At 46.0% G+C, this 27874-nt stretch overlaps 2 protein-coding genes across 4 annotated transcripts in view; one reads left to right on the plus strand and one right to left on the minus strand.

Annotated features, from left to right (window-relative positions):
* The window catches only part of RAB37 (RAB37, member RAS oncogene family), a 54969-nt gene that overhangs the window by 19791 nt on the left and 7304 nt on the right, over positions 1 to 27874 (minus strand). The window lies entirely within an intron of this gene.
* CD300LF (CD300 molecule like family member f) lies at positions 530 to 13758 on the plus strand. 2 transcript variants are annotated; one of them, XM_072746676.1, is made up of 7 exons: positions 530 to 760; positions 6627 to 6956; positions 8818 to 8941; positions 10844 to 10956; positions 11917 to 11939; positions 12244 to 12393; positions 12890 to 13758. In XM_072746676.1, exons 1-7 carry the CDS (start codon positions 718 to 720, stop codon positions 13043 to 13045), a joined length of 939 nt encoding a protein of 312 aa, XP_072602777.1. In that variant the 5' UTR covers positions 530 to 717; the 3' UTR covers positions 13046 to 13758. The 2 variants fall into 2 exon arrangements, with proteins under 2 accessions (XP_072602777.1, XP_025855479.2); XM_025999694.2 differs by having other exon boundaries at positions 602 to 760; positions 8887 to 8941.

Below are 27874 nucleotides of genomic sequence, written 5' to 3' on the forward strand. Positions count from 1 at the left end.
GGAGGCTGGTATCAATAGCCACAGGTTCTTACTCGGTGGTCTGGGGCACCGCAACGAGAGTTTCTAGTATGTTCTGAGGACAGAGGCCCCTCTTGCCCATTGGACCAGTAGGTCCCTACTCACATACCCCTACTCTTTGACTCCTTTCTTTGCCATCTGGGATTTGATACTGTCTACCTCTTCATTCCACTTTCTGGTCTAGAATCTCTCCTCTGGCTTCTGGGCTTTGGCCCAAGTTCCCCAACAGGTGAACTCCTGATGTTCTTGGCTCCCAAAGCTACACCTGAAATTCCATGTTTCTGTCATTGTCCCTCAGCCTCGGCTCTCCAGGACCTCTGTGATATAACTGGGTTCTCTCTGCCTAGTCTTCCCAACAGAGGAAGGATTGGGTAAGCGCCAGCCCCATCCATTGGGTCTATGTCTGCAAATTTCCTCAAGGCCTGGAAGGAGTGGCAAAGTCCTCTTTTTTAGATAATCCTTTGTGGCTGAAGACAGGAAGGTATTTCTCAAAAGCTTATTCACAATCACTGAGACTTGTTGCATTGCTTGTTGCCTTGAGATTTCACCTTTTCTATCTCCTTCCTCTTTTTGCTTACTCATCAGTGAGAAGTGGCTGAAGGAGGAAGTGCAAAAGTGGGGAAAGCAGAAGGGTTGGATGATACAGGAGCTGAGTCGGAGTTGACTAGCTTCACCAAGCAGGACTTGTGAGAAGAGAGAATGTACCTGCTACTGCTCTTTCTCCCTTTCTTCCGAGTTGCAGGTGAGTGAGTCCTGGGTCTGTGCTAGAGAAGAGCCTTGGGGGCAGGATGAAGTGGCTGGTGGAGGGAGGACTAGGGGCCCAGCAAGGGGTCCTGCTGAGAAGGAGGGTCCTCCGTTTCTTTCTTTCTTTTTTTTTTAATTGGAGTTCAATTTGCCAACATATAGCATAACACCCAGTGCTCATCCCATCAAGTGCCCCCCTCAGTGCCCGTCACCCAGTCACCCCCACCCCCTGCCCACTTCCCTCTCCACCACCCCTTGTTCGTTTTCCAGAGTTAGGATTCTCTCATGTTCTGTCTCCCTTTCTGGCAGGGTCCGTTTCTAAGCAGTTTCTCTAAGTAGTGGATCTGTGTGTGTCATCCACCCCATTCCTCATCCTGCAAAAGACTGGGTAGTATTATCAGGGGCTGATAATTCCAAACGTACAGACTGATGGGACCCCCTTGTCTAGAGGAGCCTCAGGAGAGCTGGTGAACACTTGCTCCTGCACTGTCACCCTTTGAGAATGCCGTATGAGGAATGGAAGGAGGGAAGATAGAGGCGGCTTTGGAGGAAGGAAACCAAGGAGTTTGCCAGACAGTGAGGGAGATGTGGTTCTACGTCTTTGGGGTAGAAGGAATAATAGAAGTTGCTGAGGGGTTGAGATGAGGGTGCAGGGTGGTGAAAGGAAATTGTAAGTTGATGGATACCATTTTGATTAAAAATTAAGGGGGTTTTCTTGACCTGGAAATGCTGAGGGCCACGGGACTCGATTTGGGCTTCTCTTTCTAGAGCCATTCTCTTCTTGATCTTTTCTCCTCTCTTGGCTTAAATATCAGCTCTATCCAGATGACGCCCGATGTATCACTAGCCTGGATATCACCCTGGACCCCAGAATCTTTGAGTCAACTGCCCATTCAACTCTTCGCTAAGATGCTGACAATTCAAATGTGACCTGAGCATATCTTCTACTTCAAATTCCTTTCTTTCACATCTTTGTGTTGGGCAGCTCCATCTTTTCTAGGTGCTCAGGCAAAACCTGGGGTCATTCATCTCTTCTCTCATATTCCGTAATGGTCCTTGGGAAATGCAAGCCAGATCTTGTCTTTCCTCTGGTCAAAATCCTCCAATGACCTCTGATTATGCTTACAGTAAAAACACAGAGTCCTTACAGAAGCTAAAAGGTGCATCACCTGATTCTCTCACCTCATCACCTCCCAATTGCCTCTTCTACTCTACTCTCTCGGCTCAGCCTACTGCAGTGAAAACGGTCTCTTAGATGTTCTTTGACCATGTTAAGTATATTCCTGCCTCAGGGCCTTTGTACTTGCTATTCTCTCTGCCCAGAATGCCATTTTTCATATAGCCACAGGTTGCAGTCCTTCACATTCTGCACGTCTTTGATTCTCACTGAGGCCTTTATAGGTAAGAAATCTCATTAAAATTGCATTTCTCTTGCATTATTTTTCTTTACTGTCTGATTCCTCCCTTCCCCCCACCTTGAGAGAATGTAAGCTTAGGTAGGCAGGGATTTTCGCACCTGCAAAATATACTATTTGTCTATAGATTAAACAAATAGTATTAGCTGAATGAGTGAATGTATCTCATGGAGAAGAAAAAATATGATTGCTATACTCCCCATCTTTCTTTGTCATAGAACTGAACACTGAGACTCTTGACATTATTTGGAGAGGACATCCATTGCTCATGAGAATGTAAAATGGTGGGGACGCCTGGGTGGCTCAGTGGTTGGGCGCCTGCCTTTGGCTCAGGGTGCAACCCTGGAATCCGGGATCAAGTCCTGCATTGGTCTCCCTGCATGGAGCCTGCTTCTTCCTCTGCCTGTGTCTCTGCCTCTCTCTCTTTGTGTCTCTCATGAATAAATAAATATTAAAAGAAGAGAGAGAGAGAGAGAGAGAGAGAGAATGTAAAATGGTGCAGCTACTTCAGAAAACAATTTGACATTCCTCAAAATGTTAAACATGTGGTCACCACATGATCCAGCAATTCCACTCCCAGATGTATACACAAGAGAATTGAAAACATATGTCTATGTAAAAACCTGTATGCAAATGATCATGGCAACATTATTCATAATCATTAAAAACTGGAAACAACCTAAATATACATCAACTGGTGGATAAATAAATAAAATGTGGCATACTCGTACAATGGAATATTAGTCAGCCATAAAAACAAATGAATATTGACACATGCTACTACGCAGACCAACCTTGGAAACATTATGCTAAGTGAAAGGATCTAGACACAAAAGGCCATATATCCTATGATCCTACGCCTATGAAATATCTGAAATACCTAAATTCATAGAAACAAAAGGTAGATTAGTGGTTGCCAGTGGCTTGGGGGAAGGAGTAAGGGAGAGTGACTGCTAATTGAGTGAGGCATTTCTTTTGGGGGTGATAAAAATATTCTGGAATTAGGTGTAGTGAACGTTGAGCAGCTTCGTGAAAGCCCTAAGAACCATTGAGCTGTACACTTTGAAAGAGCGAATTGTATGGTATGGGAATCACATGTCAATAAGAACATAACCAAGGGTCAGAGGGAAGCCTCAGGAGCAGTAGAATTCTCCTGAGAAAAATCTCCCAGTAGCATTTGGCATTGTGAGACTCTGAGACTCTGGAAGAAGGTGTTCACGGCAAGGGGGCAGCCCTTTATGATTTGTGAGTTTTTTGCATGGTTCAATTTGGTCATCCACCCCATTGGTCGGAGAAATGAAAATGATACCTCCAAGAAGTGGTGCATGCTGTGAGGAGAGCCGAGCTAGGTGACCAGACACAGTGAGCCTCAGGGGGCAGGGGCTGGTGCTTGTAGATGGGGTGGGCCGTAAGGAGCCTCTGAGAGGAGGCATCTGAGCAGAGGCCTGTAGGATGAGAAGGAGCAGGCCTTAGGATTGGGGGCAACTTTTTGGGCACAGGAAGGAAACAGTGAGCAGGAAGGCTGTGATAGGGCCACGAGTCTGGCCTGGACAGGCCCAAAGAATGGACGGGCTATGGCGCTTTGTGGCATGCTTCAGAACAGCCTGGTGGGGGCAAATTGGGTGGATAAATCTCAGGGGAAGAAAGTGACATGTCCAGGACCAGCTTCTTTTTCATCTAGGATTGCTCTCCATCAACTAGTCTGTGAGTAACCATGCCTGCCTGCAGAGGATGCTGCTCTTTGGGGCTCAGGGCTGCCTTCTGTGTCAGGAGGGTGCAGACAGCAGGAGCGGTACTCTGCCAAGGTTGGTGGGAAGGGGCCTCTGGACAGATGGTTCTAGGAAGCCAGTGGAGCAGATAGTTCCAGAGTTGGGCCCAGTGCCAGTGCTCAGGTGAGATGGGTTAATGCTACCTTATGAGTTTCCTAAGGCTGCTGGGACAAGTTATTGCACACTTAGTGCTTTAAAACAACACAAATTTATAATGTTGCAGTCTGGAAGTCGGAGTCCAAAAGGGTCACCAGGGCTGCATTTCTTCTGGTGGCTTTGGGGGACAAACAGATTCCTTGACTTTTCCATGGTCCAGAGGCTGCTGCATTCTTTGTGTGTGGCCTCACCTCATCCTCAATGTCCCTTCTCCTTCTCTGTGACCCTCTATGCTATGGAACAGTCTGTATTTTTTTCCCTATCATTTTGATAGGACACAGTCTGGACACAGTCTGTATTTTTTTCCCTATCATTTTGAAAGTAATAAATGCTCATTGTTGATACTTAGGAGGGTACAGAAAAGAAATGAAGAGTTAGGAATAATAAAATACCCTTATGTCCCTGATTTTAATGCCCAAGACAACCTAATGTTAATTTAATATTTTTACTTATTTCCTTTTAATCTTTTTTTCTATGCCTATTTTATTTTATTTTTTAAAAATATTTTATTTATTTATTAATGAAAGAAACAGAGAGAGAGGCAGAGATGCAGGGAGAGGGAGAAGCAGGTGCCTTGAGGGGAGCCCGATGTGGGACTCGATCCTGGAACCCCAGGATCATGCCCTGAGCCAAAGGCAGACACTCAACCACTGAGCCATCCAGGAACCCCTCTATGCTTATTTTAAAAGTTAGTTGAGATTATGTGGTATATTATATTTAAAATTTTTAAAAATTTATATTATATTTAATTTATATTATATTTAATTTATATTATATATTATAATATATATAATATAAATATATTTATATTAAATATATATAAATATATATATAAATATATATATATTTATATTATATATATTATATAAAATTTATATTATATTTAAAATTTTTTTCACTTCATATGAGGATTTTCTGCATAATTAACAGTATTTCTAAGCATAATTATCAGTGTCTGCATTATATCTCATTGTCTGTTTATTTCCCTAATTGATGGCTGTTGACTTTGTTTCCTTTATCTTCCTCTTTAAATAATTATGTAATGAGCCTTGGTGCATATGTTTTTGTTAGCTTCTCTGATCATTTCCTGAGGACTAAATCCAAGACATATAATCATTGGAGCAAGGGGAATGATTATTTTGAAATATAATTGCTACATTGCTTTTGGTAGTGGTTGGAACTGTTATGTCTCTACTAGTAGCTCCTCTGAGTGTCTGTGCCATGTCACCCATGTCAGCAATATAGTAGTCACAAAACTTGGTTGGCTTAATATGTGAAAATGGCACCACTTTAAAATATTTTCATTTACTAGATTATTTAAATGGAACACTTCCAATTTTATTATCTACCTGAATTTCCTCATTGTGACTTGCCTTTTCTTGCCTCTTCCCAATTTTCTAAATGGAGTCTTAGTGTTTATCTTTACACTCTTTCATAAAAATGACTATTAATCCTTTCCTACATTATTCTAAATATTTCTTGCAGTCTGTTCTTTGCCTCCATTCAGTCTTTTTTTGCAGTATGTCTGAGTGTTACATTTTTTATTACATATGGTTGAATTTACTGACTCTTGTGTGATGTCTTCCATGAATTTTTAAACCTCGAAAGTGCTCCCTTTCATTCAGAGATTTTATAAAGACTCTTCTACTTTCTTGTAGCTTAAGAAGTGATCTGTTTTTTTATGTTGTTTTCTTCATCTCCCTGCATTTACCTGAGTGGAGCTGGTGGAGAGGTGACAGGATCCAGCAATGCTTCTGGAAACCCTTCCCCTCCCCACTTATCTTTTTAGTGTCCTATGGTATGCTGTACTCCAGAGAATTGACAAACATCTCCATGCAAATACCAGTAGTACCTAAATGTTCACAGCAGCATTATTCACAATAGCCAAAAAGTGAAAATAACCCATATATCATCCACTGATGAATGGATAAACAAAATGTGGCCTGTCCCTACCATGGACTGCAGTGCCCACACATGCTACAATGTGGATGAATCTTAAAAACATTACACTAAGTGAATGAAGCCAGATACAAAAGGCCACACATTGTATGACTATGTCTGCATGAAACATAGATTTCAGAATAGAGAAATCTATAGACAAAATCCAGATTCATGGCTGTTCTAGAAAAATGAAAAGATCTTATACCACAGAGCCCACACCTTGCATGAGGACAATGGGCTGAAGTGGACTGGGGCCATGCCTTTGCCTGGGTCATTTGCTCTCCAGGTGACATTGGCCATGGGGGGCGGGAGGAGTATATTATAGGAAACTGTCATTCCTCAATGTGGACATTTTTGTTTCTTTGAGATGTATAGTTGTGCTTTTAGGGGATTTTTGTGATGGCTTTCACCCAGTGGAGTTTTGAAGGACAAAGTTCTGTCTTGTGGAAGGTATATTCCCACTTAGACTGTTACTCAACGTATTAAGCACTTAGGTTTATTGGAGCTATTTCTGATGCATGAGGCTGTGGCTCTGCCCTTAGGGGGTGGGGTGGTAACAGGCACCTGGGTTTGTGTTTTCCAGGTTCATATGAAATCACAGGTCCAAATGCTGTCAGAGGCTTGGTTGGGGGCTCATTGACTGTGGAGTGTCGCTATGCACCAACTTGGAAGACCTATAGTAAGTGGTGGTGTCGAGGACCTATTTGGCGAAAGTGCAATATCCTTGTTCAAACGAAAGGATCAGAGCAGAAGGTAAAGAAAAACAAGGTGTCAATTAGAGACAATCAGAAAAACTTCACCTTCTCTGTGACCATGGAGGAGCTCATGCAAACTGATACAGACACCTACTGGTGTGGGATTGAGAGATCTGGAACTGACCTTGGGGTTGAAGTTAAAGTGACCATTGACCCAGGTAAGAGACAGAGAGAGAGAGAGAGAGAGAGAGAGAGAGAGAAGGGAGAGAGAGAGAATGTGTGTGTCTTCAGAGCCTCCTCTGTCCTGGTCCCTGAGGTTCCTCTCCAGTGACTTAAGTGTCATTCGGAGCGGACTGTCACACAGGGTGGTTGAGTCCTGAGTTCTCTTAGAAACCTAACTGACCCCTTGTTGGGAAGGCCAGGGCTTCTCTTAGATGCTCTCATGGCTGCTGTCATGTCCTCCAGGACAGGATCAAGCCTTTCTGGGCAGGTGGTCTCTGCACAGTGTAGTGCCTGAGTCTGTTGCTCACAGAGATCAAGGTGGAGGTCCCAGTTTCAGCCCATGGGCCAAAGGGACTTTCTTCTGTGGGTCTCAGAGACTCCAGCTCCTGCCAATGACTTCCTGGATCTCTGGTGCCCACGTGTCCCTGCTCTTTCTAGAGTTTGGGCTGGGACTTCATAGTGGCTCTTCCTAGCCCCTGTTCCATACACAGTCTGAGAGGGAAGAGGCCCAGCACAGTGGGGGAGCTGTGGTTGATTCCTAAAGTCCAAGAAGGCCTTCTCAGTCAAAGGGCTGCATTTCTGGTGCCTGAAATCTCATCACAAGCCATATACGCATTTGGGCTTGATGATGTGCTCTTCCTAAATACTTCTAGAATGCACATGCTCCTGGGAGGGGCAGCTCAAAAATCTTGGTGCCTTGGTTTGAATGAGTTGGGTCTGTTGGGCTCTGCTTCTCTGAACTTTGGACAAGCAGCACCAGCTCACAGGGCACTTGTGGTAAGGGGACAGCATGGAGTCCACAGAGCCCTGATCCTACCTGAACCTGTGAGGTATGTTACCATTGCAAAGCACAGCACATTCACTGTCTCATCGAATCCAGAAAATGGTCCTGAGAAGTGATTCTCCTTGCTGTAGAAGATTAATAAATTTTTAAAAATAAATTTATTTTTTATTGGTGTTCAATTTACCAACATACAGAATAACACACAGTGCTCATCCTGTCAAGTGCCCCCCTCAGTGCCCATCACCCATTTACCCCCACCCCCCGCCCTCCTCCCCTTCCACCACCCCTAGTTCATTTCCCAGAGTTAGGAGTCTTTATGTTCCGTCTCCCTTTCTGATATTTCCCACACATTTCTTCTCCCTTCCCTTATATTCCCTTTCACTATTATTTATATTCCCCAAATGAATGAGAACATAAAATGTTTGTACTTCTCCGATTGACTTACTTCACTCAGCATAATACCCTCCAGTTTCATCCACGTTGAAACAAATGGTGGGTATTTGTCACTTCTAATGGCTGAGTAATATTCCATTGTATACATAAACCACATGTTCTTTATCCATTCATCTTTCGATGGACACCGAGGCTCCTTCCACAGTTTGGCTATTGTGAAGATTAATAATTTGCCCAAAGCAAAGGCTCTTACAGAACATTATGAGTTTGTTCAGGGGTAGCCCTGACCTTAGAAGTCACAGATTTTGGGAGTGTTAGCCATGGGGCCTGCTTGTCCTCTCTGGATGCGTAAGATTGGCAGATCATTGGCAGAGGCCTTGACATAAGCAGTGAGTATTTCAAGTCCAGCTGAACTCCAGCTGCCTTTGCCCTGAGGTAACACTAGGCACCCTCTAATCCTTTCAGGGCCTGCTCAACATCCTCCCTGGACCTGTACCCAGTCCTTCTTGCCTCTGAGGCTGAGTCTCCTAGTGGCCAGGGAGATATAAGCAGTCCAGGTGATAGGCCCTTCCCACGGCCCAGCTCCAGGTTAGCTCCAGGCTCCCTGCAAGCTCAGCCACATGCAGGGCTGAGGGCAGGTTAGCAGGCTGAATAGTGTATAATCTGGTCTGTATGCCTAGCACCAACTACAGTATCAACCTACACCACCACCACCACCACCACCACCTCTAAAGCCAACATGTCCACAGCGCCAGCGGAGACCAAAGACCCCCTGACTGTGACCAGCTCCCACTCCAATGACAGGTAAGCCAGCTCCAGTATGCTGTTTCCTGTGGCCTACTTAGCCCAAACTCCTCCAATGGTAGAATGCTTTGTACTCCCAAGTGCCAGCCAGAGCTTGTCCCCAGACCCTTAGCCTCCACAGAGAGGGCAAGAATGCCAGGGGCTCTTCCCACTTGCTATCAAGCCCCACAGTGTCCTTTGGAGCCTACCCAGATCATTCCTCCTGTAACCCAGTACAGTTTGTACATGTATTGGCACATTCACTCTTCTATCTCATTTCTACTGAGTTAACATCTGCATAGCCAGCCCCTTGTTGAGCTCAGGAGGTATAGACATGGAGTTTCCCCCTGGAACTCGGAGTGCAGGGTAGGAGCCTGGTGAGCAGACAATCAGTGTGGATGGCATGGACAGGGTGTGTAGGGGCATGGGTGTCGTAGGGCCTCAGGGATGGCTCTTGGTCCAAATACCAGAAGAACAGGGAGAGCTTGGGGACATCCTATTTCCCTTAATTATTGTTATGACAGGAACAGTACTGATGGTTTGTCCCATCTTGAGAACACCTGACAGGTCACACAGGGCTTCTCTGTCCATTGGCTGTTAATCCTTGGACCTTGCTTCATGAGGATGAGTAAGCAGGTACAAATGCCTATTTTATAGAGGAAGAAACTGAGCCTCTCTTAGACTCCTGCCCAGCCAATGCAGCCGAAGTGGCTTTTTGAACCTGGGAGGCCTCTTTCCATCTCCTTCTTGGTACTCTTGACTGCTGTCATCTCCTTCTGCTGGGCCTTCCTGCAGAATCCCAATGGGAGCTCCCCCATTGAGACTGGGGCCCTCACCCAGGACCCCCTCTCTATCCCTCTTCCCTTTGTCCTCTGTTTCAAAAGTTTCTTTCTACTAATCTGCTTTTAATAAGTAATAGTTAAGGAATTTCCTCATTTTATGAATCAAAGCCGTATATAAGTACCAATTAAGGTCTTTGATCAGCATGAGATGGATTCATTCATTCATTCAGCAAATAATTATTGAGCCCCCACTCAAGCCTATCACTGTTTTGGGGGTTTTAAGAGAATACCAGGATGAACAGAATAAATCAAGCTGTTTGTCCTCCAGGTACTTATAGTGGAGAGATAATTAATGGGTCAGATGGAGTTAATTAATTCATTGATTGATGAGTTTATTCTATAAATTCGGTGACTAGTGATGAATAAGAGATAGTCTTTGCTTTAGTCTGCTCAGGTTGCCTTGACAAAGCACCACATCTCAGGCCACTTCAACAACAGTTGTTTATTTACATATAGTCTAGAGGCCAGAAGTCTGAGATCAAGATGTCAGCACGGTTGGTTCCGTCTTGGGGCTCAAAGGGAGAATGTGGTGGCTGCCGGGCATCCTTGGCACTCCTTGTCTTGTGGCACTATGACCCCTATTTCTGCCTCTGTTGTCACATGGCCTTCATCCTGCACGTATCTGTGTGTGGCTAAATTTCCCTTTTGTAAGGACACCAGCCATTGGGTTAGGACCCCTCTCAATCTAGTAGGGCCTCATCTTAACTTGATTACATTTGCAAATATCTTATTTCCAAATAGGTCACCTTCACAGGTTCTGAATGAGCATGAATTATGGGGATGGGGGACACTTTTTAATCCAGTACAGCAGGGGCAAGTGTACAAGCAGAGAGACCTTCCCAGAGCCTGTCGCCATACAATTTCTGTCAGGTGTCTACACCCGCAGAAACCTGTGGAATCTTCCTCTTCTTTAATTTTTTTTTTACCATCTCTGAGCGTACCCAGGAGTGGGGTTCCCAGGCTAGAAACCACAGGCTTGCAGGTCAAAAGGTATGTGGCCCTCTCTGCTACCAGGTGCCTGGGGTGTGGCCCAGAAGCAAGAGGTGGGCCAGGGTGCATGGTGTTCTTTTATTGTTTCCAGGGATAACGCCATGACGCTCAGCATCCTGATTCCTACCATCTTGGCTGTGTTGCTGCTTCTCCTGGTGGCAGCCTCACTCTTGACTTTGAGAATCATGAAGCAGCAGAAGAAAGGTGATCAAATATGGCTGACCTGCACTGAGGCTGGGTTGGGTGGGAGTATGGGGCTGTTGGCTGGTTCTGTTTCCACATTCTCATGGTAAGTGCACCCATGCCACAGCATGGTCAAAGAGGAGGGGCAGCCCACTCTTGCTCATCACATCTCCTCCCCCGTGTCTATCTGCAAGCTAAGTTCTTAGAACTTAGCTCTGCAGTCCTCAGTAGCTAGGCTTTTGAAACTAAAAATCAGGAGAAAAGAACTTCTTGTTTCTTTGTTCTCTCTAAAGTGGAAGGTGGGCGGGCAGGGAGAAACAGGAACCAGAAGCCCTTGAAAGCTGGTCCACGAGGCGAGGCGCTGACCCAGCTGGTGTACCCCACTCAGAGAGCAATCTGGATGGGGCACTCATGTGCTGGGCATGACCAAGCACCAGCGATGCAAGGAGGGGCCTGGCTCAGCTTCCCAGCAGACCATAGTCCACCTGAAGCGAAATTCAGTGGGACAAAGACGACCAGACAGACATAAATCAAGTGCCATGGAGCTGGGGAGGGAGGGATTCAGCACCCTGGGAAGCTGGGAAGGCAAGTGTGACTTTGAGTTGACTCTTGAATGACCAATCCAGTAGAGAAATGGGGGGATTCCAGGCAGGACTTCTGGCAGAAGTTAGTCTAGCCAGCAATTGCACAGCAGGGAAATTATCCTTGGGGGGTGCTGATTGGTGGCAGGGCCCTGATTGCTGTTTATGATGTGGGGGAGATGGGCGAGGTCTTCTTATTTCTCAGGTGGAGAAGTGGAAGCTCAGAGAGTTCGTGAAGTACCAGTGTGACAGAGCATGTCATTTGAGGAGTCAGATTTAGAACCAGGTCAAGTCACCTGGAGCCTAAGTCACCTCTTTTTCCAGATTTCTCTTCCCCAGACCTGGGGGCCCTGCAAGTCTAGGGACAGGCTTTCTCATTCTGATTGTTTTTGTCTTTTAGCTGCTGAGATGTCCCCAGAGCAGGTAAGAGAGTCCCCAAGGTTGGACCAGCAACCCCAGACAGCTCCTTTCTCTTCATCCTCATTTCCTTCTCTGAAGAGCACTGAGGTCCAGATGTATAAACAAACTATGTGCCCAAGTGTCTGTGTGCTCATAGCCCACCTGTAGGGCCTGGGAGGATGGGGAGTGGATGCTGGAAACAGCCTGAAGTGGGGAGGGCTGGAAGGGAGCAGGTGTGGAGGTTGCAGAGCAAGCTGAGAGAGGGAAACCCAGGGAAGCACAGAGTCTGTGTCCCTCCAGGGAAGAGGACCTGGGCTTTCTTTCCAAGGTGCTCCAGCCCCAGGAGGGGGACCTCTGCTATGCAAACCTGACCCTGCAGCCAACCCAAACCTCCCGCAACTCTTCCAAGAAGAAGGCCTGTGCAAAGCCCTCCCTCTCTGTCCTGGATGATCAGCTGGAAGTGGAATATGTCACCATGGTGTGTACTTGGTGGAGCTATGGGGCTTGGAGCCAGATCTGCCATTGCCCCCGCTTTGAGAATGGGCTTTCTCCTGCTCCTGGGGATGTGGAGGAGGAGGGGCAGGTGCTGGGCCAAGCCACAGCCATGGAAAGACTTGCCTGTCCAGCTCCCCCAGACTTTCAGCTTTTGGAAGTGTCTTCATAGCAGGCCTGAGCCCTGGGGACTCAGAGTCCCACCAGACATGACCCTCATGCTTGGCAGCAGAGACCTGGACAGGCCGAATGATCTGGAATTCCATGTGAACTGTGATCCCCTGGTATGGAATTGAGGGAGGGTCTTCAGCTGTGGCTGGAGCTCAGGGAGCTGGCAGGGTGAAGGGAGAGAGACTGGAGGGTATAGGAGTAGCATTCAGAAGCCCTGAGGGCTCTGTGCCCCCACCTCACCCAGGGCCTCCTCCGTCCATGGCCAAAGCCTCTTGCCTGCCTCTCTGACCCCTTGTGCATCTTTATTACAGGCCCCTCTTTCGAAGGAGGACATTTCCTACGCAGCTCTGTCTTGGGAGCTTTCGAATCAGGAGCCAACCTACTGCAACATGGGTCGCCCTGATACCCACGTTCCCAGCAGGAGCCAGCAAGAGCCTATGGAATACAGCACCATTAAGAGACCTTAGTCTGAGCTCGGGGCCCCCTTCTTTAACCCACACGAGGCCTGTGAGCATATTCCTGCTTTTGTCTGTTTTCTGCCCCCAGTCACTTCATGGGAGTCAACTGGTGACTGGAGCCTCGGCCTGGTCCAGCTAGCATCACCCCCAGCCCCACCTGGGCTTGGGGCCTGGTCTCAGGGGGCTTTCAGCCTTCAGGAGGTAGATGGGGGTCTCTCTCCATCCCTTTTTCTCCCATACAGCTGGGAAGGGGGTTGGGGATGTGCTCTGGAGCCGCCAAGAGAGTAAGAATGATAATAACAATAATTGACCTTTATTTATTGCTTATCATGTGTGGTGGGCTGAATAATGGCCCCCAAAGTTATCTGTGTCTCAATCCCCAGAATCTGTGAACACTGCAAAAGGAGCTCTGTGGATGTATGAAGCTGAGGATTTTGATATGGGGAGAGTATTCTGAATTATCCAGGTGGGCCCTAAATATAATCATAAGGGCCCATGTGCAAGAGAGAGGCAAGAAGTTCACAAGAGGTGAAGGCGGCCGATGACAGGGGCAGAGGCTGGAGTGATGTGGCCAGGAAAGGCAAGCAATGGGCTGTCTCCTGGAGCCTCTAGAAGGAACCACCCTGGCTGACACCCCGACTTTAGTCCAGTCAAATGGATTTTGTCCTTCTGACTTCCAGAACTGTAGGAGAATAAATCGATGTATTAATGAAGCCAGTAAACATGTGGTAATTTGCTCCGGCAGCAACAGGAAGCAGACCCTCTAGGTGGCAGGAGCCTTCCCTAAATGCTCTACCCTTAGTAGCTAGCTGAATCCTCACGACAACCCCATGAGGCATCTTTATCATTGCCCCCATTTTACAGATGAGGAATGAGGTCCAGGGAGGTTCAATAACTTACCAAGTTTTATCGCAAGTGGATGAGTTGAGATTTGAACTTGGGTGTTTGGGCTCCAGAGTCTGGAGTCTGGGCCGCTGTCCTGCACAGCATGTGTCAGGACGAGGGTGTGTGCGTGTACGCTTAGGGACAGTTAGCAAGTATTCACAGGTGCCAGACTTCCCACCTCTGTTCTAGAGCCCTAGGAGCCCTCCCTCCAGAGTATGTCCTGAATCTTGGCATGGCTCATTGTCTCCGTGGTTACCAGCTAAGTCTACACAGCCAACCCTCTTACCTTTTCGGCCCCAGAGTCCATTCTCCTTCCAGCAGCCAGTGAACTTCCTAAAGAAGAGACCTGGTCACTTGCTGCTTATCACCGTCTGGGGCTTCCTCTGCAGCCCAGGAGGTCCTGGGGATGCATGGGGCCCTGCCTGCCTCTATGACCCCGGCTCTAACCACTCTCTCTCTGACAGGATGAAGCTTACTCTTTTCTCAGGGCATTGACATTTGCTGTGTTTACTTTCTAGAACGTTCTCCGCACAGATGTGTGACTAGTTCGCTCCTTTTTATCATCACATCTTAGCTCAAATGTCCCCTCCTTGAGCAGACTTCCCTGAACACCGTGATGGCTGTAGCCCCTGCCACCACTTCCGATTTCTCTCTGCCCTGTTACCCTGTTCCACTTCCTTCATAGCAGGCACTGCTTTATGAACTTATCTATCGGCATGTGGGTTTATTGTTTCCCCCTCTCTGCTAGGCTGTAGGCTGCCTGAAGGTGAGTGCTCAGTCTCATTCACTTCTGGATCTCCCGGCCTTGTTTTAAGGTCTCGTACACTGTGGGCTTTTGAATGTTAATATGTTGCTTTGAATGAATAAATAACACAATGGTCCAGATGTGAGGACACAGGGCAGACTTTCAGGAGCAAGGACACCTATGTCTGTTGTTCTAGGAAGGGGATCCTAGGCCACCTAGGGCATCTAAGGAATTTCAGCCTCAAACTCCCAAAAAAGTGAAGTGAAGAAATTTCTTTCTGCCCTCCTGAAGCCAGGGGAAAGAGAAGGAGTCATGCTTCCTCCTGCCTAGAGGACAAAGGTCTATTATACTTCACTTAGGTCTCTTTCGCTGGGGGTTGGGGTGAAGCAGCAGGGAAAGGAATCACGGTTTGGGAAGACATGACGAGCTAGCCTTGGGCTACAGGCAGGTGCCTCAGTGGTACAGGGGCCATAGGTATGGTCATGGGCTGCTGTTAGTGTGTCCTCCCCAGGGTTGCCTGACTTGTCACAGCTACAGACACCCCAGGTGACCTGGGGGTGGCGGCCTTGGTGGATGTCCACTGCTCTCTGCTTCTGTTCTCCACTCCCTGAAAGATGATTTCCTAGAATCTCTCTCTCTGTCTTTTTTTTTTTTTTTAAAGATTTATCTATTTATTCATGAGAGAGGCAGAGACATAGGCAGAGAGAGAAGCAGGCTCCACTCAGGGAGCCCGATGTGGGACTCGATACCTGGACCCGGGATCATGCCGAGCCAAAGGCAGACACTCAACCTCTGAGCCACCCAAGTGTCCCGATTCCCTAGAATGGCAAGAGCTGTACCACCCTGCAGAAATTACGGAGCCTAGGCAAACTTAAATATTATTGGGCTGCTCATTTAAGCTGGTTGGGTCTGTGAGACTGCTTTCAACCCAGAGCAAGAAGTAGCTACAGAAGGATCTTTAAGTGAAAAAGCTCAAAGCAGGGATCCCTGGGTGGCGCAGCGGTTTGGCGCCTGCCTTTGGCCCAGGGCGCGATCCTGGAGACCCGGGATTGAATCCCGCGTTGGGCTCCCGGTGCATGGAGCCTGCTTCTCCCTCTGCCTGTGTCTCTGCCTCTCTCTCTCTCTCTCTCTCTGTGACTATCATAAAATTAAAAAAAAAAAAAAAAAAAAAGCTCAAAGCAGAGCAAACCTAGGGTGAGTCAAAGTGTTAGAGTAACAGAAAACACTGGGCCAGTGCATTGCTGTGACATTTTGCTATTGTGCATAAAGTGGCTTTATTGCTGAGTTTTTAAGCAGCCAGCCACCAAATCGAACCTGTAAGTACATGGTTATTCTGGATAGTAAGGAATTCATCTATCACAGAAACTACTGAAGTTTAGTGCCTTGACAGTTCTGATGTAAATCTAGAAACACAGGGAAGACTAGAATTTAGCTCAGTTTGGTTTGACTGGAGGAGTCCAGTCGCTTCTGCTTTTATCCATTTGTCTGCACAGTCGATATGGGCTGGAGGTGGAAGGTTCTGGCAGCCTAGCTGAGCTGAGGAAAGGTAAATACACTTAGAAAGACAGATCCGTTCTGATCACTTTTAATTGCCTTATTCAAGCTTCTAAAAAATTTTTGCCGGATATATCAGTGGCAATAATGTTTTTATCCAAATTTCCAGCTGTCTGGATTGGTGGCTATCTGAAAAGGGACTTTTTCATGTCCTGAGCGGTGAGGTTGACTAGCTCATGACACTTGTGAAAGCTGTCCAGTCCGTTCTACAGTCTGCAGCTGGACGGAGCAGATTTCTGATTGGTGGTCCTCCCGGGAAGCATTCGGGTTCTTCAGGTTTGGGTCATGACTGCAGGGATCTGCCCAGCATCCAGTCCAATTTGTTCAAGCTTCAACTGAAGTTTAGAGAGTGCTGGGGGGAAGTAGTCAGGGCCAGGGGAAGGGAGGGAAACATATGCAAGCAGCTTAGCTTGAAAGGAAACTGTTTCATAATGTTTATAGATTGGTATCATGCGGTTGTCTCAGCCATATCCGGCTGCTCCATAAAGATTTTGCTAAGGCAGGGGTACCTGGGTGGCTCAGTCTGTGAAGTATCTGCCTTTGGCTCAGGTCATGATCTGGGGGTCGTGGAGTCAAGCCCCATGTCAAGCAGGGAGCCTGCTTCTCCCTCTCCCTCTGCCTGCTGCTCTATTGCTTGAGCGTTCTCTCTCTCTCTCTCTCTCATTCTGTCAAATAAATAGAATCTTAAAAAAAGAAGATTTTGCTAAGGCAGATTTTGGGTGCTGGACTAGCACCTTTACTGTAAGAGTGAGGAAGTTCAAATGTGGTTGCTGTGGTCTGAATTGAGTGACATGTGCCATTTTGCTGTTTGGTTCTAGGAAAGCACATTCGGTTAAGACAAATCCCAGATATTTAACCACTCAGCTCCGACTGAGTGCCTAATTATTTATAGCCTGTCTAAAGTTGCTGGGGTTTCCCTCCTTTGGTTTTTAAGTTATTAATATTTAAAGATCCTACTTTTGGAAATTGTAGTGTTGGGACAGTATCCTTTTGACAACTGTATGCATGTTACTGGCTTCCAGAAGATGGAGCCTTCTTAGGGTCAGTTGAGGGAGAAAAATATACTGGGCTGGTAATCTTCAAAATACATGATTCAGATAAATGTTGGATTGAAGTGAGGCTGAAAGCCTACCTTTGCCTGACATCTTGGAGATAGAGTTTATAGCCACTAAGCCTTGGAAAGGCCAGACTGCTGGAATCAGTTGATATCATGTATAAAATTTATTTTTAGATTGGGAGGGATTGCTGTTGTGGCCAGCCTTCTCTTCTACCAGGTAAGTGCATTCTTTTCCAATGTAAATGGAATTGAGAATTGGTCAGATCACTGAAAAAGTTGGCTAAATCAGGGAGTTGTAAAAGAAGCATATTCTTTCTTTAAGTGACTTCAAAAAAAAAGATTTTTATTCATCCATCCATGAGAGACACACAGAGAGGCAGAGACAGGCAGAGGGAGGAGCAGGCTCCATGCAGGGAGCCTGATGTAGGACCCGATCCGGGGACTCTGGGATCACCCTGAGTCAAAGACAGACGCTCAAGCGCTGAGCCACTCAGGTGTCCCTAAGTGACTTCTTTCTACTCAAAATATCCAAATGTGTGGTAATTTGCTAGTGTTTTGATGTAGACCTAAGTCTTATCTTTGCGTATGGGTCTACTGAAGGAAGAGCTCATTGCTGTTTCTGCACAAACCGCCCATGTTGTATTGTCCTAGAACACTTGTTCCAGTTTCCCTGACATGGAGCAAGACATTCTAGACACTTATGAAGCAATCAGATTGTAAAATGTTTCTTTGTTGGTATGTTTTTCCTCCCAATATTTCATGAGTGAGTTCTTTCACTAATTCCTAATTTGGTTAGCCTTTTCCTTTTTGACAGAATTTTTAAAAATCATATGCTTTTATTGTGTCTTTCCAAAGTATTCAATCTAGTTTTTTCAGAAATGTCTGTTCTCTTTTTGTTTACACATTATGTCATTGGTCAATATCCTTTTTGTTTGCATTTTTAATTGATTAGTTTATAAATGGATTAACTGACATAATTATAATCAGTGCGTGTAGTTGTCCAGGGATAAAAGAGTGTTGGCTAATCTAGTACGTGGATTAAGAGAGGGTTTGGTTAAGAAAGTTTCTACTAAGCTATCTGTTATGACCCTAATTTCATAAAAGAAAGGACATTTGAGCGGGCGGGCGCGGGGGGAGGGTATTAAAAAAAAAAAGAAAAAGAAAGGACATTTGAGCACCCTTAAGCCATAATAGTAGACAGGTTTCCTAAGAAAGGACAATTGATAGCTTTCTGCTGATATGGTTTGGGCTGTGTGTGTGTGTGTGTGTATAATCTCCTACAAATTGATTGATGCTTTGTTCAGGTCTGGTAGTCACATGTGGACTAAGGACTGGCTGCTACTGTACTGATCTTGTTCACACTGTTCTCTGGACATGGATACTCTCTGCTACATCCCAGCTGATGTGGTCCCCAAAGGCCTCCAGTAATCATATTCGTTGAGACACTAAGGTTGTGTTCATGGAGGCCTCACAGCCCTACATCAATTGGGAAAAGTGACCCTTCAATAAAATTCCCCCTGCCCAGCAGCTTTTCCTTAAACTAGCCCACTGTGATCACAAACTCACATGACCCTGTTTTGAGGGTGTGTAGTTCTTGCATCCAGAACGGGTGATAGACTCAGTTCTGCTGACGGAATCTCTGAGGACAAGTTCAGAACTAAAACAGTAAGAGTGCTGGTTTCGGCAGCACATGTAACAAAGAAGGGGTAAGACTTTGTTCCTAAGAACAAAGGGACAAATGGAGAAGAGACGTTCTAAACCTTTGTGTTGTAGAGATTCTACTTCAGTAGAGAGGAGGTATTTACTATGGGTTCCAGAATAAAAATTCCATCCTGGGGAGTTTCTGAAGCCTCCCACATCCCTTCCCATCAGCTTCCTATCTTCTGTGTTGCAAGCCCAGATGTCCTCCATCTGGTCTTTTTTTAGTTTACTGTTTCAAGTTACAAAATATTTGATATGTCTATATAACATATATACACATGTTATAAAAGATAATGAAACAAACACCCATGTACCTGCCACCTTCCTGAAGCAATGGAGTATTACTAATGCCACCAAGGCTACACAGCTCATTATTTGCCATTTTTCTCCTAAGGAGGAATATACTTGCATAACATGGCTTAGGGGTTCCTAACAGCCCTTGACATACTTTCCTTGCCTTCATGTTAATAAGCCAGGTCATCAGGCGAACTGGTGTGCATTATGTAGCATTCTATACTAAACTGACAAATCTATGCATCTCTTTTTATTTTAATATTCTTTTTCTCCCCCAATAAAACCAATGCACAATTGTGCCTTTGTGTTATTTAAGGATATGGCCATTGGTTTGCCATTGGAAAAGTAGCCACAAAGAGCTTCCTTCTGGTATTCCCATGCAGAGTGCTGTCCTCTGCCAAGGATAGTGAGGGTTTCTGTGACAAGGAAGCAAAAGGTCATAGCTCCTGGTCTCAGACATACAGCCTGGTGCCAGCCCTCTGGTTATTGGAAATATTGCAAAGTTCAGACGATGACCTCATTTCAAAATTTCACACTGCCTTTGCAAGATTAATAATAAAGCCAGAAAAGCAGAAGGACGAAACCTAAGAGACCTCGTGATCTTCCACTGAAACCCCTGGCAAGTGAAAGTAGGAACCATGGAGAGGTAAAGTATTTTCTCTTAAAACGCAGTGAGACATGAGGACAAAAGAGAGAGAAAGTAGAGGTAAAGTAAGGAGGAGTCTTCCCCAGAGTGGTGTTGGTGGCAGTTAAGTTTAGGCTTTCTTTCCTGGAGTTGCTATCCTGCAGTTGGGTTTCATGGAAGCAAATCCCTAGGAGGTAATGTTGCTTGGCTCCTCTGCCCTTGAGACCCAATTAGCGGTGACTCACTGCAGTAAGCTAACTTTCCAGTGGCATCTGGACAGCTCAGAAGGCAGAGTCTTGAATCTGCATTGAGAATGAATGTCCCCCACTGGCATGGATTCTGCTTTACTGTTTGTCCTGGGCCAGGCTGAAATTGTCACCAAGGCTGCACTAGAATTGTGGGAAGTCACCATCAGAAGGGACGGCCTCCAGTTAAAGCCTTGCTTTTTCTGAGAACCCGGGGGTCAAGGGAGGGCCATGCCCCCATAATGCAGAAGCATTCAGGGCCTTGGGTCAGATGCCCTGGGGTGGAGTTCTGTCTTTTTTTTACTTGATGAGTGGCCTTGGACTGTTACAAAATGTCTCTCAGGGTCCACTGACTCTTCTACATAATGGAGTTTCACCAAAGTGCCACACTGTCTGGCCTGTGATTTCAAAACACCCACGATAACCTTCAGGTTCCCAATGTGTAATAGCATGGGTCTGCACCCATATCTCTCCAGCAGATACCATCTATCTCTGAGAGGTCCCTTGGAATTACCACTCACATGCCCCAGAGAAGGCTCCTTCAAGACATTTTTTTAAAAAGCAAAATGCTTTTTTGTATGTATTTTTTGTTATGGTATTCTCTGTGCCTTTTAATAAGCTTCAACATTTCAGAATTACCATGAATTTTCATGTTCATACAATGGGATACTATACAGTCATTACAAATAATGAGGGTGAGGGACACCTGGGTGCTTCAGTGATTGAGCATCTGCCTTTGGCTCAGGGCATGATCCCAGGGTCCCAGGATGGAGTCCTGTATTGAGCTCCCTGTGAGGAGCCTGCATCTCCCTCTGTGTATGTCTCTGCCTCTCTCTCTGTGTGTCTCTCATGAATAAATAAATAAAATATATTTTTAAAATGAGGGTGAAATGTGAATGACAAAGTGCCTGTGAGGTAGCTATGAATATTTACAGCCTATCCTGAACAGTGGCGGGAGGTGGGGTTAGGAGTGCTGACCCCAGCACAATTGAAAATCCACATATAACTTTCGACTTCCCTCAAAACTTAACATCCTAGTGTACTGTTGACTGGAAGCCTTATTGATAGCACTGTTGATTAACACATATTTTGCATCCTGTATGTATTACACACTGTATTCTTCCAATAAAGTAAGCTAGAGAAAAGAAAATGTTATTAGGAAAAATCATAGGGAAATGCCATACTGTACTATATGGTATTTACTGAAAAAAAAATCTACATATAAGTGGATATGTGCAGTTGAAAGCCATATTGTTCAAAGGTCAACTGTATATATATATTTTTTCAGAGAGTAATTCCATTTTTATTTAAGATATGGGTTATGAAACAGTAGCATCACAAGTAATTTTTGTTCTGCATTTCCCACATTTTATAATTAGATATTAATAATAATGACTCCTATGATTAACCAATAACCAACAAAAGCTGACTGTCCAACACAGTGCTTAAGTGACAAATGCAAGTCTCATTTACTTCTTCCCCAGTTCTATGTAGCAGGCACCTGCCCCTGAGGCTGGGGCCTCCCCTGTCCACTTTTGGGTGTTCTGATTTGCCTTCCATGACATGCTTCCTGCTGCCTATGACCCTTGCAGATTGTTCTTGCCAGTGAATGCCACTGGTGACACAGTGACAGCTCTGTGGCAGGGGTGGGGATACTGATCACCTCTTTGCCATTCTGCCCAGAGCATGAGACAACTTTTCTCTATCTCCTCATGGCTCATCTGAAATCAGGCATGAGGTGAGATCAAAAGAAGGGGATGTGCCCAAAAGAATAGCTCAGAACTGTTGCCCAGACCTGGGTTCAGACCCTCCAGGGGTGGTGGTGGTTCTTCTTCTTCTTCTTCTTCTTCTTCTTCTTCTTCTTCTTCTTCTTCTTCTTCTTCTTCTTCTTCTTCTTCTTCTTTCTTCTTCTCCTTCTCCTTCTCCTTCTCCTTCTTCTTTCTTCTTTCTTCTTTCTTCTTTCTTCTTTCTTCTTCTTTTTTAAGTAGGTTCTATGGACAGCATGGAGCCCAACTTGGGGCTCAAACTCACGAGCCTGAGATGGAGACCTGAGCTGAAATCAAGAGTTGGACACTCAACTGACTGAGCCACTCAGGCACCAGGATGCTCCAGGGGTTCTTATTTGACAGCAGCAACAGTTACATAATTTGGGGTCCAGCACAAAATGAAAATATGGGTCTCCTTGTACAAAATATTGAGATCTCAAGATAGTGACAATAGGGCATTAAACCAATCATAGGGCCCTTCCCAACGTGGAGCCCCATGTGACTGCCCAGGTGGCACACTCATGAAGCTGGACTTGGGAGGCTCTTGTCTCAATTCTCATCTGTCCTTGTGTGGCCATAGACTGCTCATGCCTTACTCCCACTGGAAAAATTCAGGTGTCTTCACACCAACTGACCCTGGTCCCAAAACCAGGGGGAAAAACTTCCCTTCATTCCAACCTTAGCCTTGCATTCTGTGTCCTCATCCGCTGCCCCCACTCTGACCTCCTCCAGGGGTGGCTGAAAGTTGGGTCATCTGTTTCCCCTACAGGAAAGTCTATTCCCACCCATAGGGTGAGGTTTGGCTCGACAGCCCCAATAAGCTTTATAGGGTGACATCAGTTCATTACCTAAGTATGGCAATTAATAATCTAAGTCTGGGTATCCAGTCTTAAATGACACCATGTATGGGACACAAGTAGCCCAGTTTCAGTGGGGGAGTGACAAGTTCAGTTCAGCTCTTTCAGTTTCTTCTCATTAAAGATTTAAAAATACTGGAAAAAGAAACAAAGGGGGTGCCTGGGTGGCTCAGTTGGTTGAGTGATCGACTCTTGATCTCAGCCCAGGTCTCAATCCACACTGGGTGGGGAGCCTCCTTAAAAAAATTGGGACCCAGATTTCCCCAGAATTACCATGGGGTCCTCTTGTTTTTGCATGACTAGCCTACAGCTAACACACCCTCATTTTCTTTGGAAACCACTTTCTTCCACTCATGGCTGATAAGGCTTGGGTGGGACTAACTCCTCCTCCAGGGGTGGGCGCATGACTCATTTCAGTCCAATAAGTATTGGATCTAGGACTTTAGTGGAAACTATCAGCCCTGATGCTGTGACTTGGAGCTGCTGGCCATCAGGTGACCCCATGAGGAGAACCCTACCTGTGAATAAAGAGGAGTTAGAGGGAAGAATGTTGAGAGACAGAGACAGATGGCATTGTTTGAATCCCTGGATCCAACTGAGCAGCATCTCCAGGTTTCTCAGTTACATGAGCCAGTGGATTTTCTTTATGTTTATGATGGTTTGACTTGGGTTTTGTCATTGGCAACCAAAAGGGCCCTGACCAAGAAAGTTCCCCCTTGACAGGCAACAATGATACCTGGGCCACTTATGCCATGCTTTGGAAATCAGACGAGACAGCTTATATGCAAGTGCTCTGCAAACTGTAAAGGGCTGTTTGAATGGAATGACCAAGGAAATACAGTTGGCAAAAGGCATAGCTATGATATAAGCCTTTTTTTTTTTTTTGACATCTCAGGTCCCTTCTCTTCTTTGACTAATGATCTGCCTCTAAGCAAATCACTGAACAGGCAGGTGGTGAACAGGGCAGGGGATAGACAAGGGAGGGGGTAGATAGGTCAGGGGAAGGGCCAGACAAGTGGTGGTCAGAGACTACTCTGTGTGGCCTTCTCATGTGTTTGTGGTGCTGCACTATGATGTCTGGAGGAGACTGGGCTCTTTGGGCACGGGGGAGTGAGAGTTCTTGAGGGCATGACTGCAGAGCTCACCTGGTCCCTGCCTCTGTCTTTTCCAAGCCTCTCTTCATCAGCCAGCCTGTCATCCCCCAGGGTCAGAATCCTGGCGTTTTTTAGTTTGGATGTTTATCATCTCAGATCTTTGGAGATGTTCAGGGAAGGGTTCCCAGCTTTGCTTCTCCTTATCCAACTCTGCCAAGCTTAGGCCATAGATCTTTACTCCAGGCACTTCTCAGAAATACACTGGTGAACTCCTTACTGTCTTGGATATGGACTTGAAGGAATTCCTGTCTTGGGGGCCCAGAGCCTTTCTGACCTTCAGTGCTGGCACTTCCTCCTGGAGCTGTGGATTTTGTAGCCCTTCAGATCAGTCCCTGAGTCAGGACTCAGAACGTGGTAGCTAGAGGGAGCTGTAAACATTTGACCTTGTCCCCAAGGGCCCACTTCTCACTTCCCATGATCTTTAAGATGTCTTCATAGACACTGAAGCTCATGTGTCATATTGAGCTGAAGTCAAATGTGGCCTGAGTCATCTCCATGCCAGCCTAGTGACCCGCCCAGCCTGCCACACTCAGTTTCTTGGGGGGTAGTGAATGGGTTCCCAGGGGCTCAGAAACACATGGTGCCCAGCAGAAGTTTGTTAAATTCATTCTCAAGATTCTCAACCAGTGACATCTGATTTCAAAGGGTGCATGTGGGCTGGGGTGGTGGTGGAATATGAGGAAATGGCCCCAATCACTTTTTTTCTTTCATGATTCTTTCCCCTAATACCAAATCCCTAAGGCCCTGACAAGGGCACTAAGAGAAATGAAGGCAGAGAATAAGGTGACAAATGTTGGTATGTCTGATGGAGGCTCCTGAAAAGGGAGCATTCCCACCCTCTTGCCTCCAACCAGGTTGAGTCCTGGGCATTCTCAAGCCCAAAAGCATGTGGTTCCTAAAGGAGCACAGGAAATGAGAGAGAATAGCACACCCCTTTCCCCTGGCACTAGGGTTAAATACAGCTGGGGGTGGTGGTGGGGCAGGGTAGAGAGGCTCCAAGGTAAAGGGCTGCAGGAGTTGTACATCCGGGCTGTACTCACACTGTAGCCAACCATTATACTATATCAGCCTGGTTTCATTAAACGTATGAATCCTCCAAGTCTTTTCCAGGATTTCGTGCTTAGCAAACAATCCCCTGATTATAATGTGGTTTGACATCTAGCACAATACATCAGTCTTGTGAGTTTGATTAACAGGAGCATGCCTGGAGTGATGGGTCTACTCTTGTGTGAGTGAGCAAAACCAGGCTCTAGTCCTACAGAGCTGGGGGCTACACACTGGACTGCTGTTGACACCCTACATTCAACTGCTGTGACCCCTTCCTCAGCAATGTGACACCCTTGGCAAAGATCTTTACCCTCTCCTGACCCTATCTGCTTGGATCTCTAACTGTTGAGGTTAGAGTCTGGGCTCTGTCACTTATTAGCTGGGTGACCTCAGACAGGTTTCTTAATGTTTCTGTGGCTTGTTTACTCATCTTTTTTCTTTTATTTTTAAAGACTTTATTTATTTATTTATTTAGGGGGGAGAGAGAGAGAGAGAGAGAGAGAGAGAGAGAGAGAGAGAGAGAGAGAACCTCAAGCAGACTCCATGCTGAGCATGGAGCCCAACACAGGGCTTCATCTCATGACCCTGAGATCATGACCTGAGTAGAAATTAAGAGTTAGATGGTTAACTGACTGAGCCACCCAGGCACCCCTCATTTACTCATCTTCAAAATGAGATTAAAATCAGGTTGTTGTAGGATTGAATGTAAAGGGCTCAGAATAGTGCCTGGCACATAAGTGCTTTTAGGGATTTGCTGCTCTTATTGAAATTCCCACAATACTTCCCTGCTGTGACTTTGAGCAAGTAACTTAATTTTTTTTTATCTGGCCTCCACTCTCTATTTACAATATGAAATTAGTAATAACATCTCCTGGAAAAAGCATGGAGTATTAAGTGTTATAGTATATATTAAAGTATTTCATAACTTTAAAATGCTCCACTGATGAACCACTGTTAATTTTTATCACTTGTTACTAACAACTACTAGTCTCACTGGGTCCCTCTAGATTATAGCACAGAGATGATTTTATACTTTTTTCCTAATATTTTATTTATTTATTCATGGGAGACACACACAGAGAGAGGCAGAGACACAGGCAGAGGGAGAAGCAGGCTCCCTATGGGGAGCCCAATGAGGGACTGGATCCCAGGACCCTGGGATCATGAACTGAGTCAAAGGCAGACGCCCAACCACTGAGTCATCCAGGCGGCCCGATGATTTTATACTTCTTAGTTCACAATTTGTGAAACCTGAGAAGAGGACTAGAAGAAGAATCTGGGTGAAGATTGTGGCTCCCCCCCTGCCCCGCCCCTGCCAGCAGAAGGAGGAGGATCCTGAGGGTCTGGAGGGGGTCTCTCCCCGTCTGAGCTGAGTCTACCAGCAATGTCATTCCTTCTGAAGGTTGAGGCCTTTTTAATGTGAAGTTGGAAGGGGCTGGAAAAAGCTGAGTCTACCAGTTCCTGACGGTCCTCTGGGGGTATTTCTCTGACACATGGCAGATCTGCTTTTTAGTAAGCAGACTTCCTGGGAGTGGTATGGATGCAAAATTCAAAAGGCAGAGGGAGGAGAAGGAGGAGGGGAAAGGTTTGCTTTGCCTTTAAAAGGCCCTTAATAGGGCAGCCTGGGTGGCTCAGCGGTTTAGTAACGCCTTCAGCCGAGGGTGTGATCCTGGAGTCCTGGGATCAAGTCTCCTATGTCGGGCTCCCTTCATGGAGCCTGCTTCTCCCTCTGCCTGTGTCTCTGCCTCTCTCTCTGTGTCTCTCATGAATAAATAAATAAAATCTTAAAAAAAAAGGCCCTTGACAGGGCATTGATGACTCAGTCAGTTAAGCACCTGACTCTTGGTTTCAGCTTAGGGCATGATCTCAGGGGCTTGGGATTGAGTTCTGCATCATGCTCCACACTCAGCGAGGAATCTGCTTGAGATTCTCTCTCTCCTTCTGCTTCTTCCCCCTTCTTTCTCTCTCAAATAAATAAATAATTTTTTAAAGTATGCTGTTTGCATAAGCACAAAGTATTAAATAACACCTTCATGTGGATGTGTCAAAACTGTCTTCTAATAAGCAGAAATACAAATAAGAAAGGAAGGAGCAGACTTTGGCATCAAGGTCAGTGAAACAGGAATCGTCTACTAGGGGATTCTTGAGCTCTGTCTCTTTTAACAATTATTTTCATAGGACCTTGCTACTTTGAGGAGCGGGGTGAGGTCTGGGGAGCTTTTTTTTTTTTAAGATTTTATTTATTTATTCATGAGAGACAGAGAGAGAGAGAGGCAGAGACACAGGCAGAGGGAGAAGCAGGCTCCATGCAGGGAGCCTGACATGGGACTCGATCCTGGGTCTCCAGGATTGTGCCCTGGGCTGAAGGCAGTGCTAAACCGCTGAGCCACCAGGGCTGCCCGGTCTGGGGAGCTTTTGACTGGCAGGGTCAGGTAGGGGTTAACACATCCAGAGCTATTGTTTACTACTGGCTTGGAGCTCTCTCACTTGGCTTGGGAAAACCTACTCTGGTTGGCTGGTGGGAAAATGGTCCAGGGCTGCTCCCAACTGGGGAAGTGCATTGCCTGAGTGCTTTGCAAGTTGGCAAAGCAGCTGTGAGCTCCATTCTCACTCGCCATCTCCAGAGACTGCTTCTCTTGCTTGAGAAGGGGAGGCCGGAAGCAAGGAGCACACTGGGATAAGTTTAGAGCGACTTCAAATTTCCCGTTTAACAGTTCCCTGGCCTGGTGCTGGCCTCTGGGTGTTTACTTCCAGCAAAGGCGGGTTTCCTGCCCTCAAACTGAAGGAAGTCAAAGCCACTCCCCAGAACAGCTTATAGGAGGGAATATTTATTAGTGAACCAACACTAGGAAGTCTCAGATATTTTCTCCCCAAAGACCTAGGAACTCCAAATTAGAGAGACAAGTGC

Source organism: Vulpes vulpes, chromosome 2 (genome assembly GCF_048418805.1).
Source record: "Vulpes vulpes isolate BD-2025 chromosome 2, VulVul3, whole genome shotgun sequence".
Classification (NCBI taxonomy): Eukaryota; Metazoa; Chordata; class Mammalia; order Carnivora; family Canidae; genus Vulpes; species Vulpes vulpes.

Bases quoted from the DNA above. Each gene is read 5' to 3' on its own strand.
- CD300LF (XM_072746676.1), top strand. From the start codon at position 718: ATGTACCTGCTACTGCTCTTTCTCCCTTTCTTCCGAGTTGCAG. The intron at 8,942-10,843 runs GTAAGCCAGCTC...TATTGTTTCCAG, and splicing joins AGCTCCCACTCCAATGACAG to GGATAACGCCATGACGCTCA. The intron at 12,394-12,889 runs GTGTGTACTTGG...TCTTTATTACAG, and splicing joins AAGTGGAATATGTCACCATG to GCCCCTCTTTCGAAGGAGGA.